This window comes from Aythya fuligula, chromosome 4 (genome assembly GCF_009819795.1).
Source record: "Aythya fuligula isolate bAytFul2 chromosome 4, bAytFul2.pri, whole genome shotgun sequence".
Taxonomy (NCBI): Eukaryota; Metazoa; Chordata; class Aves; order Anseriformes; family Anatidae; genus Aythya; species Aythya fuligula.
In genome coordinates this window covers 69856090-69875474 of record NC_045562.1, presented here as the reverse complement: position 1 = coordinate 69875474, position 19385 = coordinate 69856090, and the positions used below count along the sequence as shown (strand labels likewise).

The 19385-nt window shown below is 42.9% G+C and overlaps 1 protein-coding gene across 1 annotated transcript in view; it reads left to right on the top strand.

The window, feature by feature from the left end:
• The first annotated feature begins 15151 nt into the window (after positions 1-15151).
• Positions 15152-19385, top strand: part of UVSSA (UV stimulated scaffold protein A) — a 50665-nt gene continuing 46431 nt past the window's right edge. The window contains exons 1-2 of the mRNA XM_032187110.1: positions 15152-15249; positions 15348-15678. Coding sequence (XP_032043001.1) covers positions 15152-15249; positions 15348-15678 — 429 coding nt within the window. The remainder of the gene's footprint in view (positions 15250-15347; positions 15679-19385) is intronic.

Below are 19385 nucleotides of genomic sequence, written 5' to 3'. Positions count from 1 at the left end.
TCAATCTGTAAATACCTGCAGTGAGGTACATCTTCAAAGGCTCCCTTCTCAATAAGCACACATTATTGATGCTTCTGAACTGGTAGATCTGGATCACTGCAGAGCTATCAGTTTGGCAGAGACCAGTTTTTCTTGTGCTTTTTGCTGGAAGTGTCTTGTTTCCCTCTTCGTTTTCGGAAGTGGCAGGTACAGGTGACTCCTGCTTTGTTTTTCTTCTTAGATGGAGACAGATGATGGGAGCTTGCATCAGTAACTGGAGTAATTGGCTATCAGTTAAGCACTAACTGATTTCTTCCTTCCTGTTGATGCAAGAGCAGAAGCATCATCAACTCAAATGTGCCCCGGGGAGCAGCATTGCTGAAATCCAAATGGAGCAGCATCCATTTTTCCCTTAGTTGACTCTGCACAGCATCACAGCAGGAGAAGGGCAAGGAGAACTGTTGAGAGTGGCAACCTCACTTCTCCCTGTTACCAAAACACATAGAAGCCCAAAGGAGCAGGGAGGAAGGGGTTTGTTTTATTTTTATTTTTTAGTAAGTCCTGAGGAAATGCATATGGTAACTGCCTAACAATTGTAGGGCATGGAAATTGTTGTTTTTGCTTCTGTAAGTACTAGTTAGAACTGTGGTTTCCTCAGAAATCCACGCTCCCAAAAAATGACTTTGGGAAGTGAAGCGAGGAGAGCTTCTGTCCTGCAATAGGGGGGCCTCTGCTTACAGAAAATATCATCTCAGCAGGCCAGGTGCCAGCCTGAGGTCTGTGTCCCTGGTGGTGTTTTAGAAAGCAGGTGCTCCGGAAGGAGCTGTTTCTTAGCTGTGATTGCTTGCATCAGAAATCTGCAGTCAAACCACCTGCTTTGACTGCAACAAGCCCAGTTTGTTCCAGGCAGTTGTAGTCTCCTGGCTGACCCCTGTGGATTGGGTCCAGTAAATGCACTATAGGCTGGCTTTCATTCTCTGGCTTCCTCCAGCACGGCTCCAGAAGCCTTCCAGCTTTATAGGGGTCAGAAATGGCTGCAGGGGAGGATTGCTGGGCTGCAGCCTGGATTTTTGGTTTGTATTCCCCAACTGCTCTCTGCAGCCCGAAGCTTAGAGTCCAGCAGAGGTGTTAGTTCAGAGCTCTTATCTCTGGTGCCTTCAAGCATTAAACCAAGAGTAGTACGTGATTCACAGCAAGTAGAAGCTTGGTGCCTGTAAACACTATTTTAATAACTTCATACTCTGCTTTCCTCTTCTGCATCTTGTTTTTTTGTGCGTCAACAGAGGGGATGTCCTGTGTATGCTCGGATTTCATAATCTTTCTGGCTGTAAGTATAGTTTGGGTATGTTCTGTCAACATCCTGGGTCAACACAGCATTGATTCCTGCTACTGTGTACAGTGGGAAGAGGGTTTTGGAAGTACCATTTGTATAACACTGAAAGCAGGGCACGGTTACAGAGATGTTTTCCTCAACAAATGAAATGTTGGGTAAAAGTTTGCAAAATCTGTCTCATTCTATCAGTATCTTGCAGAGCACTAACATAAATTTTATGGTGAGGAGTCAGTCATAGGACTTGAACTTGACTGTCAGCATACGTGGAAGCTCCACAAATATTTTAATATCCTGCTGTCTGAAAACTGGATCTGTTCTGCCAATTGTATGTCTTGTGTCACCAGCAGTGCCTGCATTTCACATCAATCAAAACATGGCCATCAGCTACTTTAGACGACATTCGCAGTCTTTTACGGATGACTTGCATCATCTAAATGCCTGGCAGAATGCTGAGGCAGAAGACCTAAGACAATTCATTTGTTTCCTTAAGGGAAGAAGTTACTGCCTGTGTGATGAAGGGCGTCCTTTTGAAATGGAAGAGGTTAATTAGTAAAGTGAATGCTATCTTCTCTCAGGATCTAGCTGAGCTGGAAATGAGCTCTATCCTTTATGACACTGGGAAGTGCTGTGACCTTTTCTCAGTCTTGCCAGCCTTTGTGAGACTTGAGGCTCTGGGTTTTAGTTATGGTGCTCATGTTTGAGTGGCAACAGTTTGTCCCAGATGTGGTCAGAACAGGTTTATCTCTGTAGTTACGCAGAAGTTGAGAATTGCCTGAACCTTTTCTGTTTCTTGTGGACCAAATCACTTGTCAGAGATGAAGGTTCTTGAGTATTGCAAAAGGGGAGAGAGGTGGTGATGCTGTTTGTCACACCAGGTGCCTTGACCCATGGGTTTCTTCAAGATGTTTGAGCTGGAAGCGTTCCATTACCCGTCAGGGTACAGAAGGTTCAAGACACTAAGATGGCAGCGCTTGCTGTGATGAGAAAAAATGAAGCTGATGCTGTGTTCAGGCAAAACAATTTGCAGGAAGTATTATAGACTGATGGGCTGGTATGTGTTTGTTTTTTTTTTTTTTTTTTTTAAATTTATTTTTAATACTCTTAAGTGTATCCATTCCTGTTCTATTAGTAAGATTACTTTGGGGAGGGGGAAGAGGATTGATTTGGGAGAGGAAGAATGAAAAAGTTATGGGACAGTTGGTAATCTGGCAAAAGAAAGCCTTTTTAACATTCCTAAAAGACTGTTTTTGAGAGGAGGGAAATATATATATGGCTTTTTTCTCCTTTCCTGTGTCAGGTAGCCTGGGCAGAGTATGTTGGGAGAGCTAGACCAAGCTCTTCATCAAGGCAGGTTTTGGGACCCACGACTGCATTGTGGTGTGCATTTGCCTTCTGTAGCACCGAAGGTCACTTGGTTAAGAACATCAGTAGCTGTAAGCCATAGCTGTAGTCAGTTCTCTGCTGTTTTTTCATGCTCTGTAATTTGTCACATTCTGCTCAGCACATTGCTTCTTCCTGCTCTGTCCTGAAGTATGCAGAGTAATTCATGCTCTGTTCCAGAGGCAGGCTGATTGCCCTTTCTGCTATCCCTGCTTTAATCTTGCACTCCTTAGGCCAGAGTTCTTGATTGCATTCTCCAACGTACTCCACTTGAGGGCCATTTTTCCTGGTTTACCTGGCTCTGAACAGTTGCTCTTTTGTGGCATGACTTTCCAGCATTTGGTACAAATGATCTGCATCTTTAAAGGCAAAACCAGGTATTAGTGGCAATATGCTGCTCCAGCTGTCTCGCTCCACGCTTTCTGAACTAGCACACCAAATAAGTACAGATCCACAGGACTCCTGATAAAATCTGAGCCTTATCTGATCCTTGGATCAAGTAAGCTGCAAGTCATTTCTTCTGGTTATTGAATGCTGCAGGAACAGTTTGTTTTTATTTGATGACAAGAGGCATCTGCAGGTTCAATGCTGAACAGGATCTCCCTGCCCTTTTGTTTTTTAAAGACTCATCTTCAGGTTGGTTGTGCAATATTTCTAACTCCCAGCCAGGCTGGAAGGCAGCATTTTTTGTAAAGAGTTGGCCCCGTTAGCTAAGCTTGCCTGGGAAAGGAATGCAGCTCAACTTTGTTTGCTTTAGGAAAAGTACAAGGATGGGCAGAGATGGACAGCAGGATCTGTTCTTAGCTCTTCACTAACACATCTCATGGCTGGGTAGGCTCTGTAAGTAGAAGAAAATCCTGCTGGCAAATAGTCAGGGAAAGACAACTTGCACTCGTGCCCAGCGAGAGGGAGCAAGCAGCTGTAGGGCCCCAGTGTTTTTGGATGTGAGGACAGGAGTGGTTTTTGGCACGATAGCTATAGAGCCAACAGAAAGTAGTTCTCAATTACAGCTGACTTTTGTATGAGGTTCAACACGTATCTGAGCTACTCACTGAAAAAAACTCAAGGTCTAATCCTGACTTTAGTCTGAACTCAAGTTTTAGGACTCCATAAAAGGACGTTCTTCATTTCAATGAAATTTTCTTACCTTGTTGCTAACTAGCAATGATAATTTCACTGAGGAGCTTGTGGATTTGAGTAAGATATTTCAAAGTCCACCACGAATTTCTATTTGACCATGCTAAAATCGCCAGAGATCTGTATCTTAAGCCAGAGAAAACCATCAGCAGGAGTGTTAGTACCACAAAAAGACCATTAGAAAATAGCAGACCAAGAAATCTAAAAGGCTGATGAAGAAGAGCAGCTTTTTGTTTTGACTTCCTGAAAATGAGAACAGGGTGTCAAGGTGGAGCTAAGGATGGCTAAAAGCCAGTTACCTGTCACAGAGGCTAAAATAACTGCAACATTTTTTTTGAAAGTGCAAGTAAGACCAAAAACATTAATGTGAAACTGCTGCATAGCTGCATCGTAGAGAACCAGACTGAACTACAAAACTGCACCCAGCACCTCGCTTCTCACTTCTGATAAAAGTGATGATCAGCATTGCTGGATGGGGTGGAGAGGGAGATACACCACTAAAAACTGAAATAATTTAGAATTGTGGAAGTGAGGAAAACAAAATGTGTGCAAATTGTAGAAAACAAGTAATTTCTCTCCTGGAGCTCTTAATTGCTTAGTTTTAATGGGAAGAAGCTGTTAGAGTATCCAGCCTGGATATGGTATCACCTGCATGGAGAGCAGCTACTGGAGTAGATCCATCTTCAAGGGAAGGAAGAAAATAAGTAACCTGGAACTGCCCAGGTATTCTCAAAATATGCTGCACTTAAGAACTGTGAGTGAAGGGGAGATGTTTGCTGAGGATTTGTTATGCCATACAGCTGTGATGGTCACTGGTGCTAGGATCAGTCTTCTCAAATAGAGTACAGATGTAATGCAGCATTTCGTGTGATGGCATTGGCTAATAGCTGGAGAAGATGGGAATTAGAAATTGCATGAGGATCTGGCTCAGAGATGGTAAAAAGCAGTGTGAAGGGCAAAGTAACTGATGGGGTTCCTGGGGCGTCTGTCATGGAGCTAATATGTCTTTGTCATTATCAATGCTGCACAAAAAGCAGGAATGTGCTCGTAACAGAAATAACCTCAGTCCAGAGGATGCTAGAATATTACCTGGGAAGTACAACAGATAAAGTGGAGGAGTGGGATAACACAGAGATGAGGTGGTCTTAGTACTGGCGTTCATTCAGCCTTGATTGGGACTTCACATGAAAGAGTCTTCATTAAATACCGCGATCATGATTTGATCATGATTTTTTTGGAGGGTTTGAGGCTCCAGTGTATTGTATCTTTGAAACAGAAATGCGAACCCAAAAGGATTGTATGAATGGCTCTCTTACACCGAAGCTGAAGCAGAGGGAGATTGCTATGGTGGTCAGTGGGGTGAACCAAAAATCCCTTCCTGGCCCAGCTGGCTCTGCGTAAGACATTTCCTTTAATCCCAAATTCCTGTGGAAAACCAAGGCTGGTTAAGTGGGTGATAACACCCAAGGGTGTACTACAGCTGGATTTGTTCCTTGGACCCTGTTTCCTATCTCAGGAGATGAACATTTATGTTGTATGTTCCTAAAGGCAATAGTTTTATCTACCCTGCAGAGGAGCAGTTTTTCCTAGGGAGATCCCCCTGAGTTCCCAGCCAGGAACTTTTCCTGATGGAGCCAGAAGGAAGAATGAGAGAAAGATGATAAAAGCCTATTCAATTCAGGACAAAAAGATCGTTAACTAACTTAAATATTTTGTTCCCCACCCATGGACATTAAGCAGGATCGTATAGACAAATCCCCAAAGGAAATAAACAGATAATAAAATCAGCAGACAATTTCCTTTTCCTCCTTTGCAAACCACAGCAAGACAAATTGCTCAGAAGAGGCAAGACCAGAGATGTGGGCAGTTCTTCAGGGTGCCTGTGCATGCCCCATGTGGAGACGTCTCCTCTGTTTAAAGCAGCAGTTCTAAGGACTAGAACAATAGAAATACTTCGCTAAAAACTGGAGGGGTGGGGAATTAGTTTTAGGAAGGCTCAAGTCGCCCTGGATGTACTCAATGATACTATTATATAAAGCGTGTTTTGTAGCTCTGATCCAGTTAATCTGATGGGTGGCTTCTAATCTCCTATAGCACTTCGGAAGAAGCTGGGAGTCTGTAAGTGGGTCTTGCCCTCAGAGCATTTGCAATTTAACATCCTCTGGGTGCAGAGGTGCTTCGAGCAGCTACACAGCTCTCCTGGGTGCACGTGAACTGAGCCACGTCCAGCTCCAAGAGCCATGGCCCTGGTACAGGCTGAATGCCCTCGGGGCACAACCTCGTCTAGTTGGGTGGTCACACAGTGAAGAATAGAAGGGAACTGGTGTTGCTGAGGCAGTTTTTTGTTTGTTTTTAGGAACAATTTGTCAATATTGGTCTCACAGGTACACATACGTTGATGATCCAGACTTTGTGATACCTGTTTACTTTGAATTTCACTGTCATACCCCTTGCAAAGCTCTAGCTTTAATGATGTACTTCCCACTTCTAAAAACAGTGAATAAATAGGATGATATTTAGGACAGCAAATTATTCAGTTTACTAAGCCTAGAAAAACAAACAAACAAACAAAACAACACTGTAGGCACAGCTGAAACATTTCTAAATAAATTTTGTCTGTTCAGTGAGTACCAGACCTTCTTTGACATAACACCTATCACGTCTTTGCTTTTATAATAATTGGGAAGAATGTCATCTGCCCTGTTAGACAGATTATCCTGCCCTTGGCTACAATGTATTACCTACCTCTGTGTTTAGAGCCCTCCACTTCTGGGTAAAATGAAGAATTCCTCACTGAAGTAAGATTAGCAGTTGCTGGTTCCAGAAATACCTGTCTTATTCTAAACCAATTAACAAAGGATAACGACTGGTTTCCTTGCATCAGGGAACCATAAATAACATAGCCTGGGATCTCCACGTTTGAAGATGTGAGACGCTGGATGAAATGCTGAATCTGAATGCAGGGTTTGTCTGCATTGCTTCCCCCCAGCAATCTTTTTCCAGGAACAGCATACAAAGAAATCAGTGCATTTTTGTGTTCTTGGTTGAAAAAGTTATGACTTTTGGATCAACAAACTTCATCTTATATCTTCAGGTGCCTACTTAAAAATTGTTGTTGCAAAATAATTCCTTCACCTAGGATCTGATGAGCTTAAAATGAATCATTATTTTCCTGATTTCACACCATAAGAAAAAACAAAGCATCAGAATTGTTAGAACGCAGATTGTGCCTGGTTACACATTGAAAGTAGTTGAACAGAGCTGTGGACTCTTCTCAAAAGTCTCACACTAAATGTTAAACTAAAATGTCTAGGCTGAGGCTTAGACTTGTAGTTCATTGCTTTCTTGAATATTATAGAAGAGGCTTTGTGCAAATCCCACTAAGTGTACCAGTATAGATCAACTTTGTTAAAATCCAAAAGATCAGAAATGCAACCTCACAACTTCATCTGCTCCAACCAGTCCTCCCTGCAAGCACTTTGAGGAGCTTCTCTTATGGCTTCCAGCCATTAAAGAGACCTTCCTGCCACCCTTTTATGTCCTCACGTAATTGTGTTTTGAAATTGAGAACATTCTCTGAAACGTTGCATTTAACTCGAGGACTCTTCAAAGTGTCGTAATACCCTTTTAAAAAGAAATATATGTATATATGTTTGCAAAATACTCTCTATCTATCCTGTCCTCTCTTTAGGAGGAGACCTGAACCATCGGAGTAGCCAAGGCTCCTGCTTTAAGATTTACTGTGTAACTAAGTCACCAGATTTTCCTAGTCTTGCCTCCCCTGTTTTGTGGACAAATAATCTCCATAACTCATTGCCTTACAAAAGAGCCAGGAGCTATGTATCTACAGTCTCCTGATTTCAGATGACCAGTCTCAAACTTTTTATAATCCAGAGCTGTGTTCAGTTACAGCACATCTGTCAGAAAAACATCATCAAGAGAGCAAGAATGCGTTTTCTCACTGGTAAAATATGTGCCTTGTTTCCAGTTTGAATTCATCGTTTGTTTGTTGTGTTTGTCAGTGCTTTATTGAAGCTTCTTTCATATAATACATCTTTCCCTGAAGATCCCTTTATTTTTTTGAAAAATTACCTCTGTTTCTTAGAGAATCATAACTGATTTAAATCTTTAAAGACATTTCATTAGCTATTTCTTTTCTGGATTTATCAGCATTTCCATTATTTGTTCCAGCAAGGCCATGGACTCTGGCAACTTGTAACACTACAGATAGGGCTAGAATATCCTGTAAGAAGTGTAGTTGCTTTAACCCACCTGTGCCCATGCAGATTTTTAAAACTCAGTGGTGATTTCAGTTCAACACTGGTGCCCTTTCAAGAAAGAGCCACTATTCTACCAGGTCCTATTCTGTTTACAATTCTTTAATGCAAAAGAAAAAAAGTTAAGTTTCCTCATCGGCTTTTTGGTGAGCTTTCCCTTTTTTTTTTTTTTTTTGAAGTCTAAATATCTTCTGTGCTGTTGTTATTGGCTTAAGGGTTTTTGTATTATTGTTGCTTTTTTTTTTTTTTCCCCCTTTTCATATAAAAGGCAAAATGTGCCACTATAAATTTTTAATACTTTTATGTTTTTCCAAAATTTTTACTACGTCCATTGTTGTCTATAAGCACAGGGACAGCGGTGAGTAGTTCTGTTTGGGAAATGCCTCCACATTTGGCTACTTCTAAGAAAGAAGTGTTCTCTTTTGGTCATTAAAAGTAGTTTCCGTGATGTGATACTCAGGACTGTGTTTTTCAAATAAAATTCTACAGATTTTATTGCAAGTCTCTGATCAATCACATCAAGGACTGATCTAATCAAAGACTAATTCCTGGCCTGAAAACTGCGTAGCCTTACAGAGGGATGGAAGGTGCAACAGGAGAATGTGTTGCGAGTGGCGTCCATAAGCAATGTTTACATACGGATATATGTTTGTGTATATATGGATATATATTTGTAATATGCTAAATATATATCCGTGTCATGTGCATATATGTATTTATGTGTGCATATACATGTATTTTAGGATGGTAATTTACACCTTTGTTGCTGAAAGCTCCTGGGCACCCAGCTACGCCCGCAGGTCACCCTAAGGCTTCGTCTCTGGGACGCCAAGCCTGTTGCCACAAGCCGATGCTCCGAGCCTGTAAGTTCAAATCCTGCAAAACAAAATTAAAACATACGAGCGTGAAAACGATCTGTAGGAACGGCAGTGGCAGCGTCCCGGGCGGGTCAGGATACCGCCTCGGGTGGGATTTCTCTGAGGCGGCGCTCGCCTCACGACCAGGCCCCAGGCCGGGCTCCGGCCCTGCCGCGGCTTTCCCTGCACCGCCACCTGCCGGCCCCGGCCCCGAAACGCCGCCGAAATTTAATTTTAATTAAACCCTATGCAATCGGACACTAAAGACACATAGTTTCAACCCCCCTGGCATGGACAGGGACGCCTCCCACCAGATCAGGCTGCCCAAAGCCCCATTCAGCCTGGCCTTAAACGCCTCAAGGAATGGGGCAGCCACAGCTCCTCTGGGCAGCCTGTTCAGCGCCTCACCACCCTCAGAGTGAAGAATTGCTTCCTAATACCTCATCTAAACCTCCCCTCTTTTAGTTTAAAGCTGTTACACCTCGTCCTATCAAGCCTTATGCATGCCTTTGCCAAAGGGCAAAGAAGTCAAGGGCTTTATAAAGTTCATTTTGACTCTTATCTGTAAACATGAAGCCCTTTATACTTCCTGTAGCTTTGTGTGCTTAAACAATCACAACTTTTTTTTTCTTTCGTAGCTGAGGAAGTTGTGGTTCTCAGTGGTTGTGCCTCTTTCATGGCCATGTAGGAAATTGGTGACAGAATACTTTCTACGATTTAAGAGGAGAGAATGCTGTCACAGCCATCCAGCTCACTGCTGTCGGCAGTGCTCTCCTGCCTGCACTGTCCCTATAAGTGTATCTTGTCCATACGAAATTACTGAGTGCCAGGTTTGCATTTAGCTTTAAAAAAAAAATAATAGAAAAATAAAAAATGTTTCCCAGAAGTCAAGTTCCATGACCTGGGGCAGTGCCGAGCCCTGCCAGCAGCTGATGAGTGACTGTTCCAGAGCAGCCCCGTGCATATCCATAGATCACAGATCCACACAGACTGTTGGAAAAAAAAAAAAAAAAAAAGCCTCTCACCTTAGCTATGTGTTACTGATGTGTCAATAATTGATAATTTTTTTATGCAGGAAATTATTAGAGCAGCAAAAATTTTGGTTGTTGTTCTACTGTCTCTCTTGGAAATGTTGACCTTCTTAATAGGAGGTCAAGAAAACTTTGTGTATATTTTACCCAGGTGTATTCAACACAACTGCTTTTTCATTATTTTATATCAATTCTACTGTTAAGACTTGCACAGTGATGAAAAGTAGCAATGAATCACTTAAGAGGCCTTTTAACACTTGCATGAAACAAGCTGAAACATGGGGCTGTGAGAGTGATGCTGCTGAGGGACGTGTGACTGGAGGTGCTGCAAGTCAGGGAACGGGGCCAGCACTCCAAACTCTGTGCTCAGCTTTTCTGGAAGGCTTTTTGTCAGCTTAGTCTTTGTATACGTAGACTGCATCTACAATTCTTGTTCTGCATTGTGTTAAGGTTCAATTGCCTGAAAATTTGTGAAACAGTTTAGGAGTCTCAGTAGAGCACAGTGTTCTGACCAACAGAACAGCTCTATGTTGGTCAGTGGCACTGTCACGATGCACTTGCTGCAAAAAAAATAAGGGTGCAAATACAAGAAAATGTGAATAAATACCATTTTGCATTTTGTTGACACTTAAATATCTAGCCACAGAAGTGTAAAACATCTCTTTAAAAGCATAAATATAAATCACAGAATCACAGAATAGTTCGGGCTGGAAGGGACCTCAAAGATCATCCAAAAAGGATTGGCTCCAGACATTTCACAAGGCTTGCTGCCTTCTTCTTTTCATGATACTTCCATCTTCCTTTTAATTATACTTCGGTATTTCCTTCTCTCCCTAACTGTGGTCTTTGCACTCTATTTTTGTCCCAACCACCTCGTAATCTTAAACCAGGGACTTTCCTTCTGTCTGCAAAAGCTGACTTGTATAAATAATCTCTTCATAAAGACAAAGTGTTCTTTTATCATAGCAGTGAAAGAAATTCACTTGTTTTGATCCATGTGGCTTTCTTGGTCGCTATTCATAAAAAATGATGGAAATGCAAAAAAAACCTGAAGGCTGACAGCGTGCCTCCATGGGACAGTTGCCTGGTGACTGAGGACTGGCTCCTGTGAGCGAATGATCGTGGCATCACTGGGTTGTAGCTACCTGGAGTGAGAACAGGATGGAGAAATCTGAAACTGAAAACCACCGATCAGCCAGTGCTCGTGCAATGCTGTTCCTGTTGGCTGGTGGAGATGACAACAGCTTCACATCAGGAATGGACTTCGTCCTGGTAAAACAGAGCCACTTAAGATTTAGACTCCACTCCATGTGCCCCCGATGCTCTATGGCTTTCTCTGTGAAAGTGCCGCCCTCTTGCTGGTTGTTGAGTTGAGATACAGAGAGTTGAGATGACTAAACAAGACATTTCATTTCTAAATGGGTGGTTTCCTTAAGTGACTGGTGTAGACACATTCATATGGCTGAAAGGAGTCGATTTCCTCCCTAGGCCTAACCTAGAGGTGTTGTGTATGAAACCTTGCTAAACTGTGGTAAGCATATCACACAGGGGCATCATTCCTCACAGCTGTACTATTTATAAATCCTCCCCTTTTAACTAGAGGCCTTTAGCAGTTTCAGAGCAGTTCTCCACTTTTCTGTATCCTTAGGAAAGGAAGAAAAAAATAATACCTTTTGGTATCTGGAGCCACAACTATGCACAGCTGCTCATTTGGAAAGCCCAGCTACAGCAACTGTGGTTCTTCTGCAGGTGATGGCTTTCTGAGGGTGGGATGGCTCAGATGTCAGGCAAAAAGAGCTTCCAAAATGCACTATCAAGGACTCGATGTGACACCCAAACCAGTATCTTTAGGTTGTTTAAGAAATGTCTGCTAACATCATATATTTGAAAGCAGTCCCATCTGTATACATGGGGCATTTCTGTCACTGTGCAATTTAACAGCAGGGGATCTTCAAGCAGAATTTGGGCTGTATTTCCTCTTTTGTTCTCTCTGCATGGTAACAAGCTTCAAAGTCCTCCTTTTCTGAGCCACCCCACCCGAGTCCTGCCTTAAAGGCTGGTATCCACACCCCTAAAACAAACAAAGACACCTGCTTGCAGGTTAGGTTGCTCTTCTTTGGGTGCATTCTCATGGAAATATTAACTTGTTCTGTTGACCTGTCTAACCTGGAAGAATGCCAGGTGGTTTGGGACTCATTATTTGCCTTTCTCTTTAGGTTTTGGTTAGATTTTTCCATGGAAGAAATAGCACTTTGTTGTTACAGGCCTGGAGTTGTCAGGAAATGCTGTAGGATCATTTTAAAACCTATTCTAGACACAAGTACAAGCTAAGCGTAGGTAGGTGCTCCTTGATTTGCGATGGTTCTCCTGCAGCTATTCCTGCTCCATCCAATTTACAAATGGTTATTTAATTCATGATCTGGGCCATATGGAGCAGGTTCATTCATCTCCGCCTATGACAGAATTATAAAATGTTACAATAGGCCGAAGTGTTCTCACAGTATTTCACACAGTTACAGGAGGTCGCCAAGTATCTTTGGCCTCGCGTTATTGATGGTTTAATGAATAGAGCATTTTCTCCTTGAAAACATCTGTTTAAATATAGTCCTTACCCCGTAGGAGCTTGTTCAGGGCTCTCAAATAACTGTCATCCTTTTGCTTGAGTCAAACTAGCGGTTAAGCATCTATTCTTCTCACACAGAAGGTCAGTATTTTCTTTGCAAACCAACTGGCATAAATTCCGTGACAACTTAATATCAGTGTTTATCATGTTTCTGCATCTTCAGGCCTGAAACCAAAGTTATTTTAACTCCAGATTGTTTGTAGGAAAGCTTTTTTTTTTTTTTTTTTTTGCCTAAGTTCCATTTTGGCAGAAGAATAAACCCTCCTTTTTAATTTCATATCATTAAGCTGAAGACAGCTATTTTAAGAGTTCAGTGGGGTTTCCTTCTGCCTGACATGCTCTTTTATTGCACAGCTGAAAACAATCCCGGGCAAAGAATCATCTAATAACATGGTGGAACTGTCTTCTACCTGGATCTTTCTTTTTTAAAAAGAATACACCTGAAAATTGAATGTTACATGAAAGTTTGAAACAATCCTTCCTAGACCCATCATCTTGACATTTTAAATCTGGGACAGAACAGCTGGCTCTGCTTTAATGTAAGAACCTTCAGACACAAATAAGTGGTTTCAATGGATAAAATTCTGTTTGGCCCTATACTTTGTCTATGTATTTAGCCAAAGATACTGGACTTGCAGAACCAACAACCTGTCCTGATGCATGTGACATGAAGCAGCAGACTCAGGCTTTGCTGAAATCAGGTGTAAACTGGTAGTAAGTCTCAGTGATGTGGCTCGGAGGGGCAGCAGCTGCTCTTAGCTCCTGCCTCTGCACCCCACAGTGTCCTGCGTTCTCCTGCACCACCCTGAGCAGGGGAAAATCAAAGCAAGTGCAGAGTGGTTGGGACTTCTGCAGCAAAATGAATTCTGCAGTGATCTGGCTCTCTTCAGCCTTTTATCAGACTGGTCCAGATGAAGAAAGCATGGAAATATTTGAATGGTGGATATTTACCATGTTTGTTGGAAAGTAGACGGGGAAAGAAACTCGGCAACTCGAGCAAACACAATTTTATGTAATTGCCTGCGATCAAATAAATAAATAAATAAGCAAACAGCTTAGCTGTCACTGGGATTTGCCTAAGGGACCACCATGAATGAGTTACACAACTCAGCATTCATTCATCAAGCGATTCTTTGCAAAAACCATATGGCTCCTTGCAGGGATTTCTTAAACATTATGCATGGATATGAAATGGTGACTTTGTAGATGTTAAGTACCTTGCTTGAGGCTCCTTTTGAAATACTGTTTCTAAACATTAAAGCAATGTTATTGTTGCAAGCAATAACCTAATAGAAAGCAGTTGTTTAGGCACTTTCAATCAAATTAAGAAACAAAACAGAAAAATAAGAAATATTGAAAGAGTAAATTGATCTAAACTTTGAAGATTAACTGTGCCATTGTATGTGCTTTTCACACAGAAATGTAGGACATCCGTTTTACTAGATGGAAAGCAACAAGGAAGGAAAAACACTATTTAAAAGTAAAATGCTATTAGTTTCATATATCAAGTCAAAAATAGCAGAACCGCCGCAAAATGTATATATGATTTCACTGTAGTAAATGTGTTTGAAAATATGAGTTCACTACTTGTAAAAAGTGTTCAATGATGTCTTTCCTATCCCAGAAGCCAGCTTGGAGAGCTGTAATATGAATTTCAACACACACCTCAGCTGTGGATTAAGGGAAACACCCTTCAAATACCTGACAACATTTTCAAACGGGAATACCCATTTTAAATGCCTCCCTTATTCAAGATGCTCAAAGTGAGCACCAGCAAGGGCTTGGTCTTTCCCAGTGGTTGATCACCACTTTCAGAAATGGGGGCCTGTAACACATTTCCAGTGAGGCACCCAAAACTGAAAGGAGGACAAGTGCTGCCAGGAGTGAACCCAGGAGAGCCCCACAACCTCCAGTAACTGAGCCACGCTCGTGTGGCTGCTGGAGGGGGACACTAGAACAGGGCATCATCCCTATCACCCCTCCTCCCGCATCTAAATTGACTCATTTCAGACTATTTTCTAACCTCTTGCTATCTGGCTCCTCCTGGCTTGTACTGAGTGTGTTCAATGCGTCATAAAAGTGTATTTTACCTCAGTTCAACCAGCCCCCTACTGCAGCAACTATGCTTACTATAGCCATTTCATGTGGTGCGATGCTAAGACTCCAGCCCAAACACCCCCAGCTCCCTCAGCCGCTCCTCACAGGACTTGGGCTCCAAGCCCTTCACCAGCTTTGTAGTCCTGATGTGGATTTTTGATCAATTCTGTGGAAACTTTGTAATTTATCCCCCCAAAATTCAGTCGCGGTCCCTTTAAGGACCGCCCCCTCCCGCTCCTCCACCCGGCGTGACGTCACGCGCGCTGCCATCCCGTCAGCAGGGGTAGGCTCTGTGAAGGGGGAGCGCGGGCTGTACCACCCGCCGCGTTCCGGGGGGGTGGCTGCGTGCGGAAAGCACCACCCGGCGCGTTCCCCGGGGGGGGGCGGGTTGTGAGGCGGTGTGAGGGGCTCTGACAGGAGCCGGGGGGCCGCGGGCGATGGCGCAGCGCCTGGCCGAGCTGGTGGAGGAGCTCACCACGGCCGGGGAGCCGCAGCTGGAGCCGGGCAGGCTGAAGGAGCTGAAGAAAATCTGCAAGTAGGAGCCGGCCTGGAAAATGAACCCCAAAAAGCCTTTTTTTGACCGAAACCCAGCAATTTATGTGGTAAATTTTGCCTCTTTTCCCCTCTTTTCAGGTCTTCGGATGACCACATCGGCCATGCCTACCACCTGCTGCTGACCAGGCTGAGGGAGCCGCACGCCCAGGTGCGCCTGTCGGCCTTCCAGGCGCTGCGGGAGCTCTTCGCCAGGTCCCACCGGTTCCGCACACTGCTCCTCGCCGACTTCCAGGAGTTCCTGGAGCTGGCGGTGGGCACCGAGCACCGGCAGCCCCTGCCACCGCCTGCTGAGGTGGCGCAGAGGCTGAGGAAGGCTGCCCTGCACTGCGTGCAGGACTGGCACGACAAGTACGGCGAGGCCTACAAGAAGCTGGCGCTGGGGTACCACTATCTGAGGCAGAACAAGAAGGTAACGCGGCGGCTTCGCCTACGGGTGTGCTTAGGTGGTGAGTTGCTAGGCGTTTCGAGAGAGAGAATCAATAAATTGGGAAGGAAGCCCTCTGGGAGCCAAGTGCTGTCTGTAGGAGGAATCCTAAAGAGATAGATCCCCCCAATTACCCAGCCTTCGTTAGTCTTGTGGTGATTTACCCTCACATGAAGCAAAAACCCTCTTCTATGTCTCCGCAAATTAAAGCTAGCAAATGTCTACCCCTTCGCATGAAGTGTTTTCTGAAGGTTTTTCAGAAAATGAGGTGCTATTTAGAGAAATGTAATGTCTTTGAGGTGTTACAGGTTGCCTAAAAAATCCGTGGATGCCCCACCCCTGGAGGTGTTCAAGGGCAGGCTGGATGGGGTGCTGAGCAACCTGATGCAGTGGGTGGCACCCCTGCCCATGGAAGAGGGTTGGAACTAGGTGATATTTAAGGTCCCTTACAACCCGAGCCATTCTATAATTCTTTCTTATAACCTGCTAGCAAGATGAATGCTAGGTAGAGGAAATGTTACACAGTTCACCATCAGCACTGACATCATGTTCAGTGCTGACCAGAAACTGAACTAAGCTTTCTGGCACTACTCTCAAGGCAGATGCCCTTTTACTGAGACCCATACAGCATCCTGACTGAAGGCATTGGTTTTCCAGCATTCCTTTCCCTTTTATATTTTTAAAAATCTTCTCAGTTGAATATCGTATGTATGTAACTTACAGCTCAGTCACTAAATTTGCCCAGATGTGTTATTAAGTATATTAAGTAATGGCCAGCTACTGGAGTTGAAGAGAAGGGCTGTCTGTCTCTGACCTCAGTTACAGCATGACAGATAAACAGTGGTAAGGTACCTTTGTGGAAAGGGCTGAACTACATAAACAGGGAGGAAGAACTTTAAATAAAGTGATTAAAAACAAACTAGGACAAAACATAAAGGACACATCTACACTGGAATAGATTACCCATTGGGAGATATTCTTGTGCATCTTGTGTTATGGCAAAAAGGCTTTAAAAATCCTTGCCTTGAAATTAGAGCTGGACTCAACCAACTCTTTCTTGGTGTGCATAAGCGTTGCTCACCAGTAGGCCTCCAGCCACTGATTACCACCTGAAGCCACAAAGTCCAACCTGTTCAGAATGGAAAGGGTACTTACAGCTTCAGCTGACAATAAGCAGCTATTAAGTTGTCATGTGAAAGCTTAAAGTATCCTTACTTCTGTCCTGAGCTGTCCTATTCTGGCTTTTTTCACAGCACAACGAAGTGTAGGTACCAGCCCTCCTCAAACACAGTGCTGGTGTGTGTAACACCAGCAGTTTAATTAAAAAGGAACTTCTCACATAAACACTTCTAACTCTCCCTTCTAGGTTTCATATTATTGTATTTTGGTCATTCTTCTGCTTTTGTATCTATTCTAAGATGCAAGCAATGGAAATTGGGAACACTTTTTTAACATTCATGCTATCTACAATGATAACACCAGACTTTCAGGAAGTGTATTAATTTTATTTCTTCAGAAAGATGGGCGCTGTGTGTTCTTAACAGATAAAGAAAACTTTGTGATAAGCAATGTGTCTGCTGTTCTGTTTCCATATTAAGCTAATAACTTACTTGTGTTTATTGTATTTTTTTTCTCTGTATAATTTTTGGCATCTGATCACAAAGGGTATTTGAATCCTCCCTTACTGTTTTATTGAATAAAGAAAAAAATAATAAAGTGATAAAGGGAAATGCAGGACTGAGGCAGCGATCTCTGACATATAACATAGATTTCCCCGACTGGATACTCAAGCATACACAGTAAGTCAAGCATCCAGTAAGCTGTACTACTTTTTAGGGCAGCTGAATTTGAGTAGGAATGCTGGTTTCAATGGAAACAACCTAATCTAGTTTCTCAACTCTTGTACCAGTTAATACCAGTCAACTGACCTAGCCAGCCTTTTCCCAGCTTAATACTTGAACTGCAAGAGGCAACCAGTAGGCTTGAGGAGGCATTTGTTCTTTCTAGAAATCAGATACATCTGCTATTTTGTATTACAGGTTTGGCACGTTAGTATGGGGTGATTGGAGGACTGTTAGCCCTGCCTTTTTTTTCAGTTTATCATTACCAAAACCACCTTATGAACAATTGGTCAGAAAATGACAAGTGCTGCCCTTTTAGGGTGTAAACCCACAGTGCTACCCACTGGTTTAACCCTAGCAGGTTGAGGCTATACCTCTATACATTTGAATTTGAGAACAAAGCAGAGAACAGCTGTGAAGAGGTGAAAACAGTTCTTCCCTTTCCAAAGTTATGGACCAGTAGTAAAAGGCTTCACTGCATAGGCAGAATAACAATTCTAGTGTGTGTCCATGTTGTGTAAATGAGATTAGGTGTGTCCTGACCAAGTCCCTAAGTTTGTACTAACACCAGGTAGTGAGTCCATGCGCACATCCATAAGTCAGGCCCTGAGTTATTCTGACCTCGTGAGACTTCTGCAAAAGGCCAGGGTGCCTCGCTTTGCGCAGCTCCAAGCTGTGTGTGTGCTGTGGACTGGGCTGGTGATAGAGATCTAGTACGTGAGACATGCTTTCTCTGTTTGTGGCAAACTCTGATGATTTAACAACTGTATGAGGAGACTCTGGCCAAGTACCACAGCAAAAATCAACACAGCAGAGCAGCCCATAGCTGCCTTTTGGGACAGAGAAAGGGAAAGACTGGGCAGGTGGCTCTATTGTTATTCTGATACAGGGAAGAAGCAGTGGTTTAGGAAGCCCTAGGGATCTCTGGTTTTCTACACAAGTCAAATCTGTATGCTTAGAAATGGTAGCTTTAGTTTCTGGGTTCTATATCTTTATTTTTTTTGTGGATGATGTTGATCTATGTAAATCCAGTGGTTCATGCATGGGTTGTTCTCTTTTTCCTGCTGCTATGTGGAGAAATACTCAAACTTAGCAGAAAAATAAGATACTGAAAAGCAAAAAGCTCACCACAGGAAGCCTCATGCTGCTATAGGTTGTGGAGCTTATTTTTTTGTACCTTCTCTGTGCCTCCCCACTCTCCCAATAAAAAAGAGATTGGTAAGTGTGTCCGTCTGTCTAGAGAGGTGGAGACTGTCCCTGTCAGTTGCTGTGAAAGTATCTGAAGTATCTAGGACTAAACTGAAAGATATTTTGCAGTATAGAGCAGTCCCAGCATCATATGGGCCTCTATCCCATAATTTTACTGTTTTATTCTTGCGAGGCTCCAAAATGTTGGTGCAGAATGTCAGTATCTGGGAACCATTACTGGATATTGACAAGCTTTCTCATCCAGCAATTACAATGGAAATGAATGTTCAGTGGGTGCTTGTAGGACAGGAACCGTGCTGGAGAGGCTGTGGGCTTCATTAGCAGTAAAGTATGGGCTTGCCCAGCACTCAGTGTAACCTGTGGTGAAATTAATGGAAGTTATGTGGTAGCAATCAAATGGATATGCTGTGGTTTTCCTTTTTGAAAAGCTTTTCTTACCTAATATTGCAATTCAGGATTCATTTCCTTGAAATAGAAGTGAAAAATATTTAATCTTCAAGCCCTACTAAGAACAAACTAAAAAAAAAAAAAAAACCCTCTGCAAATATTTTAAGAAAGTGTTTTGAATCGTTCAGATTTATATTTATGTTTTAGTCAGAAGAAGGTAAAGTGAGACTAATTGGTATCTTTTCCCTCAGTCCA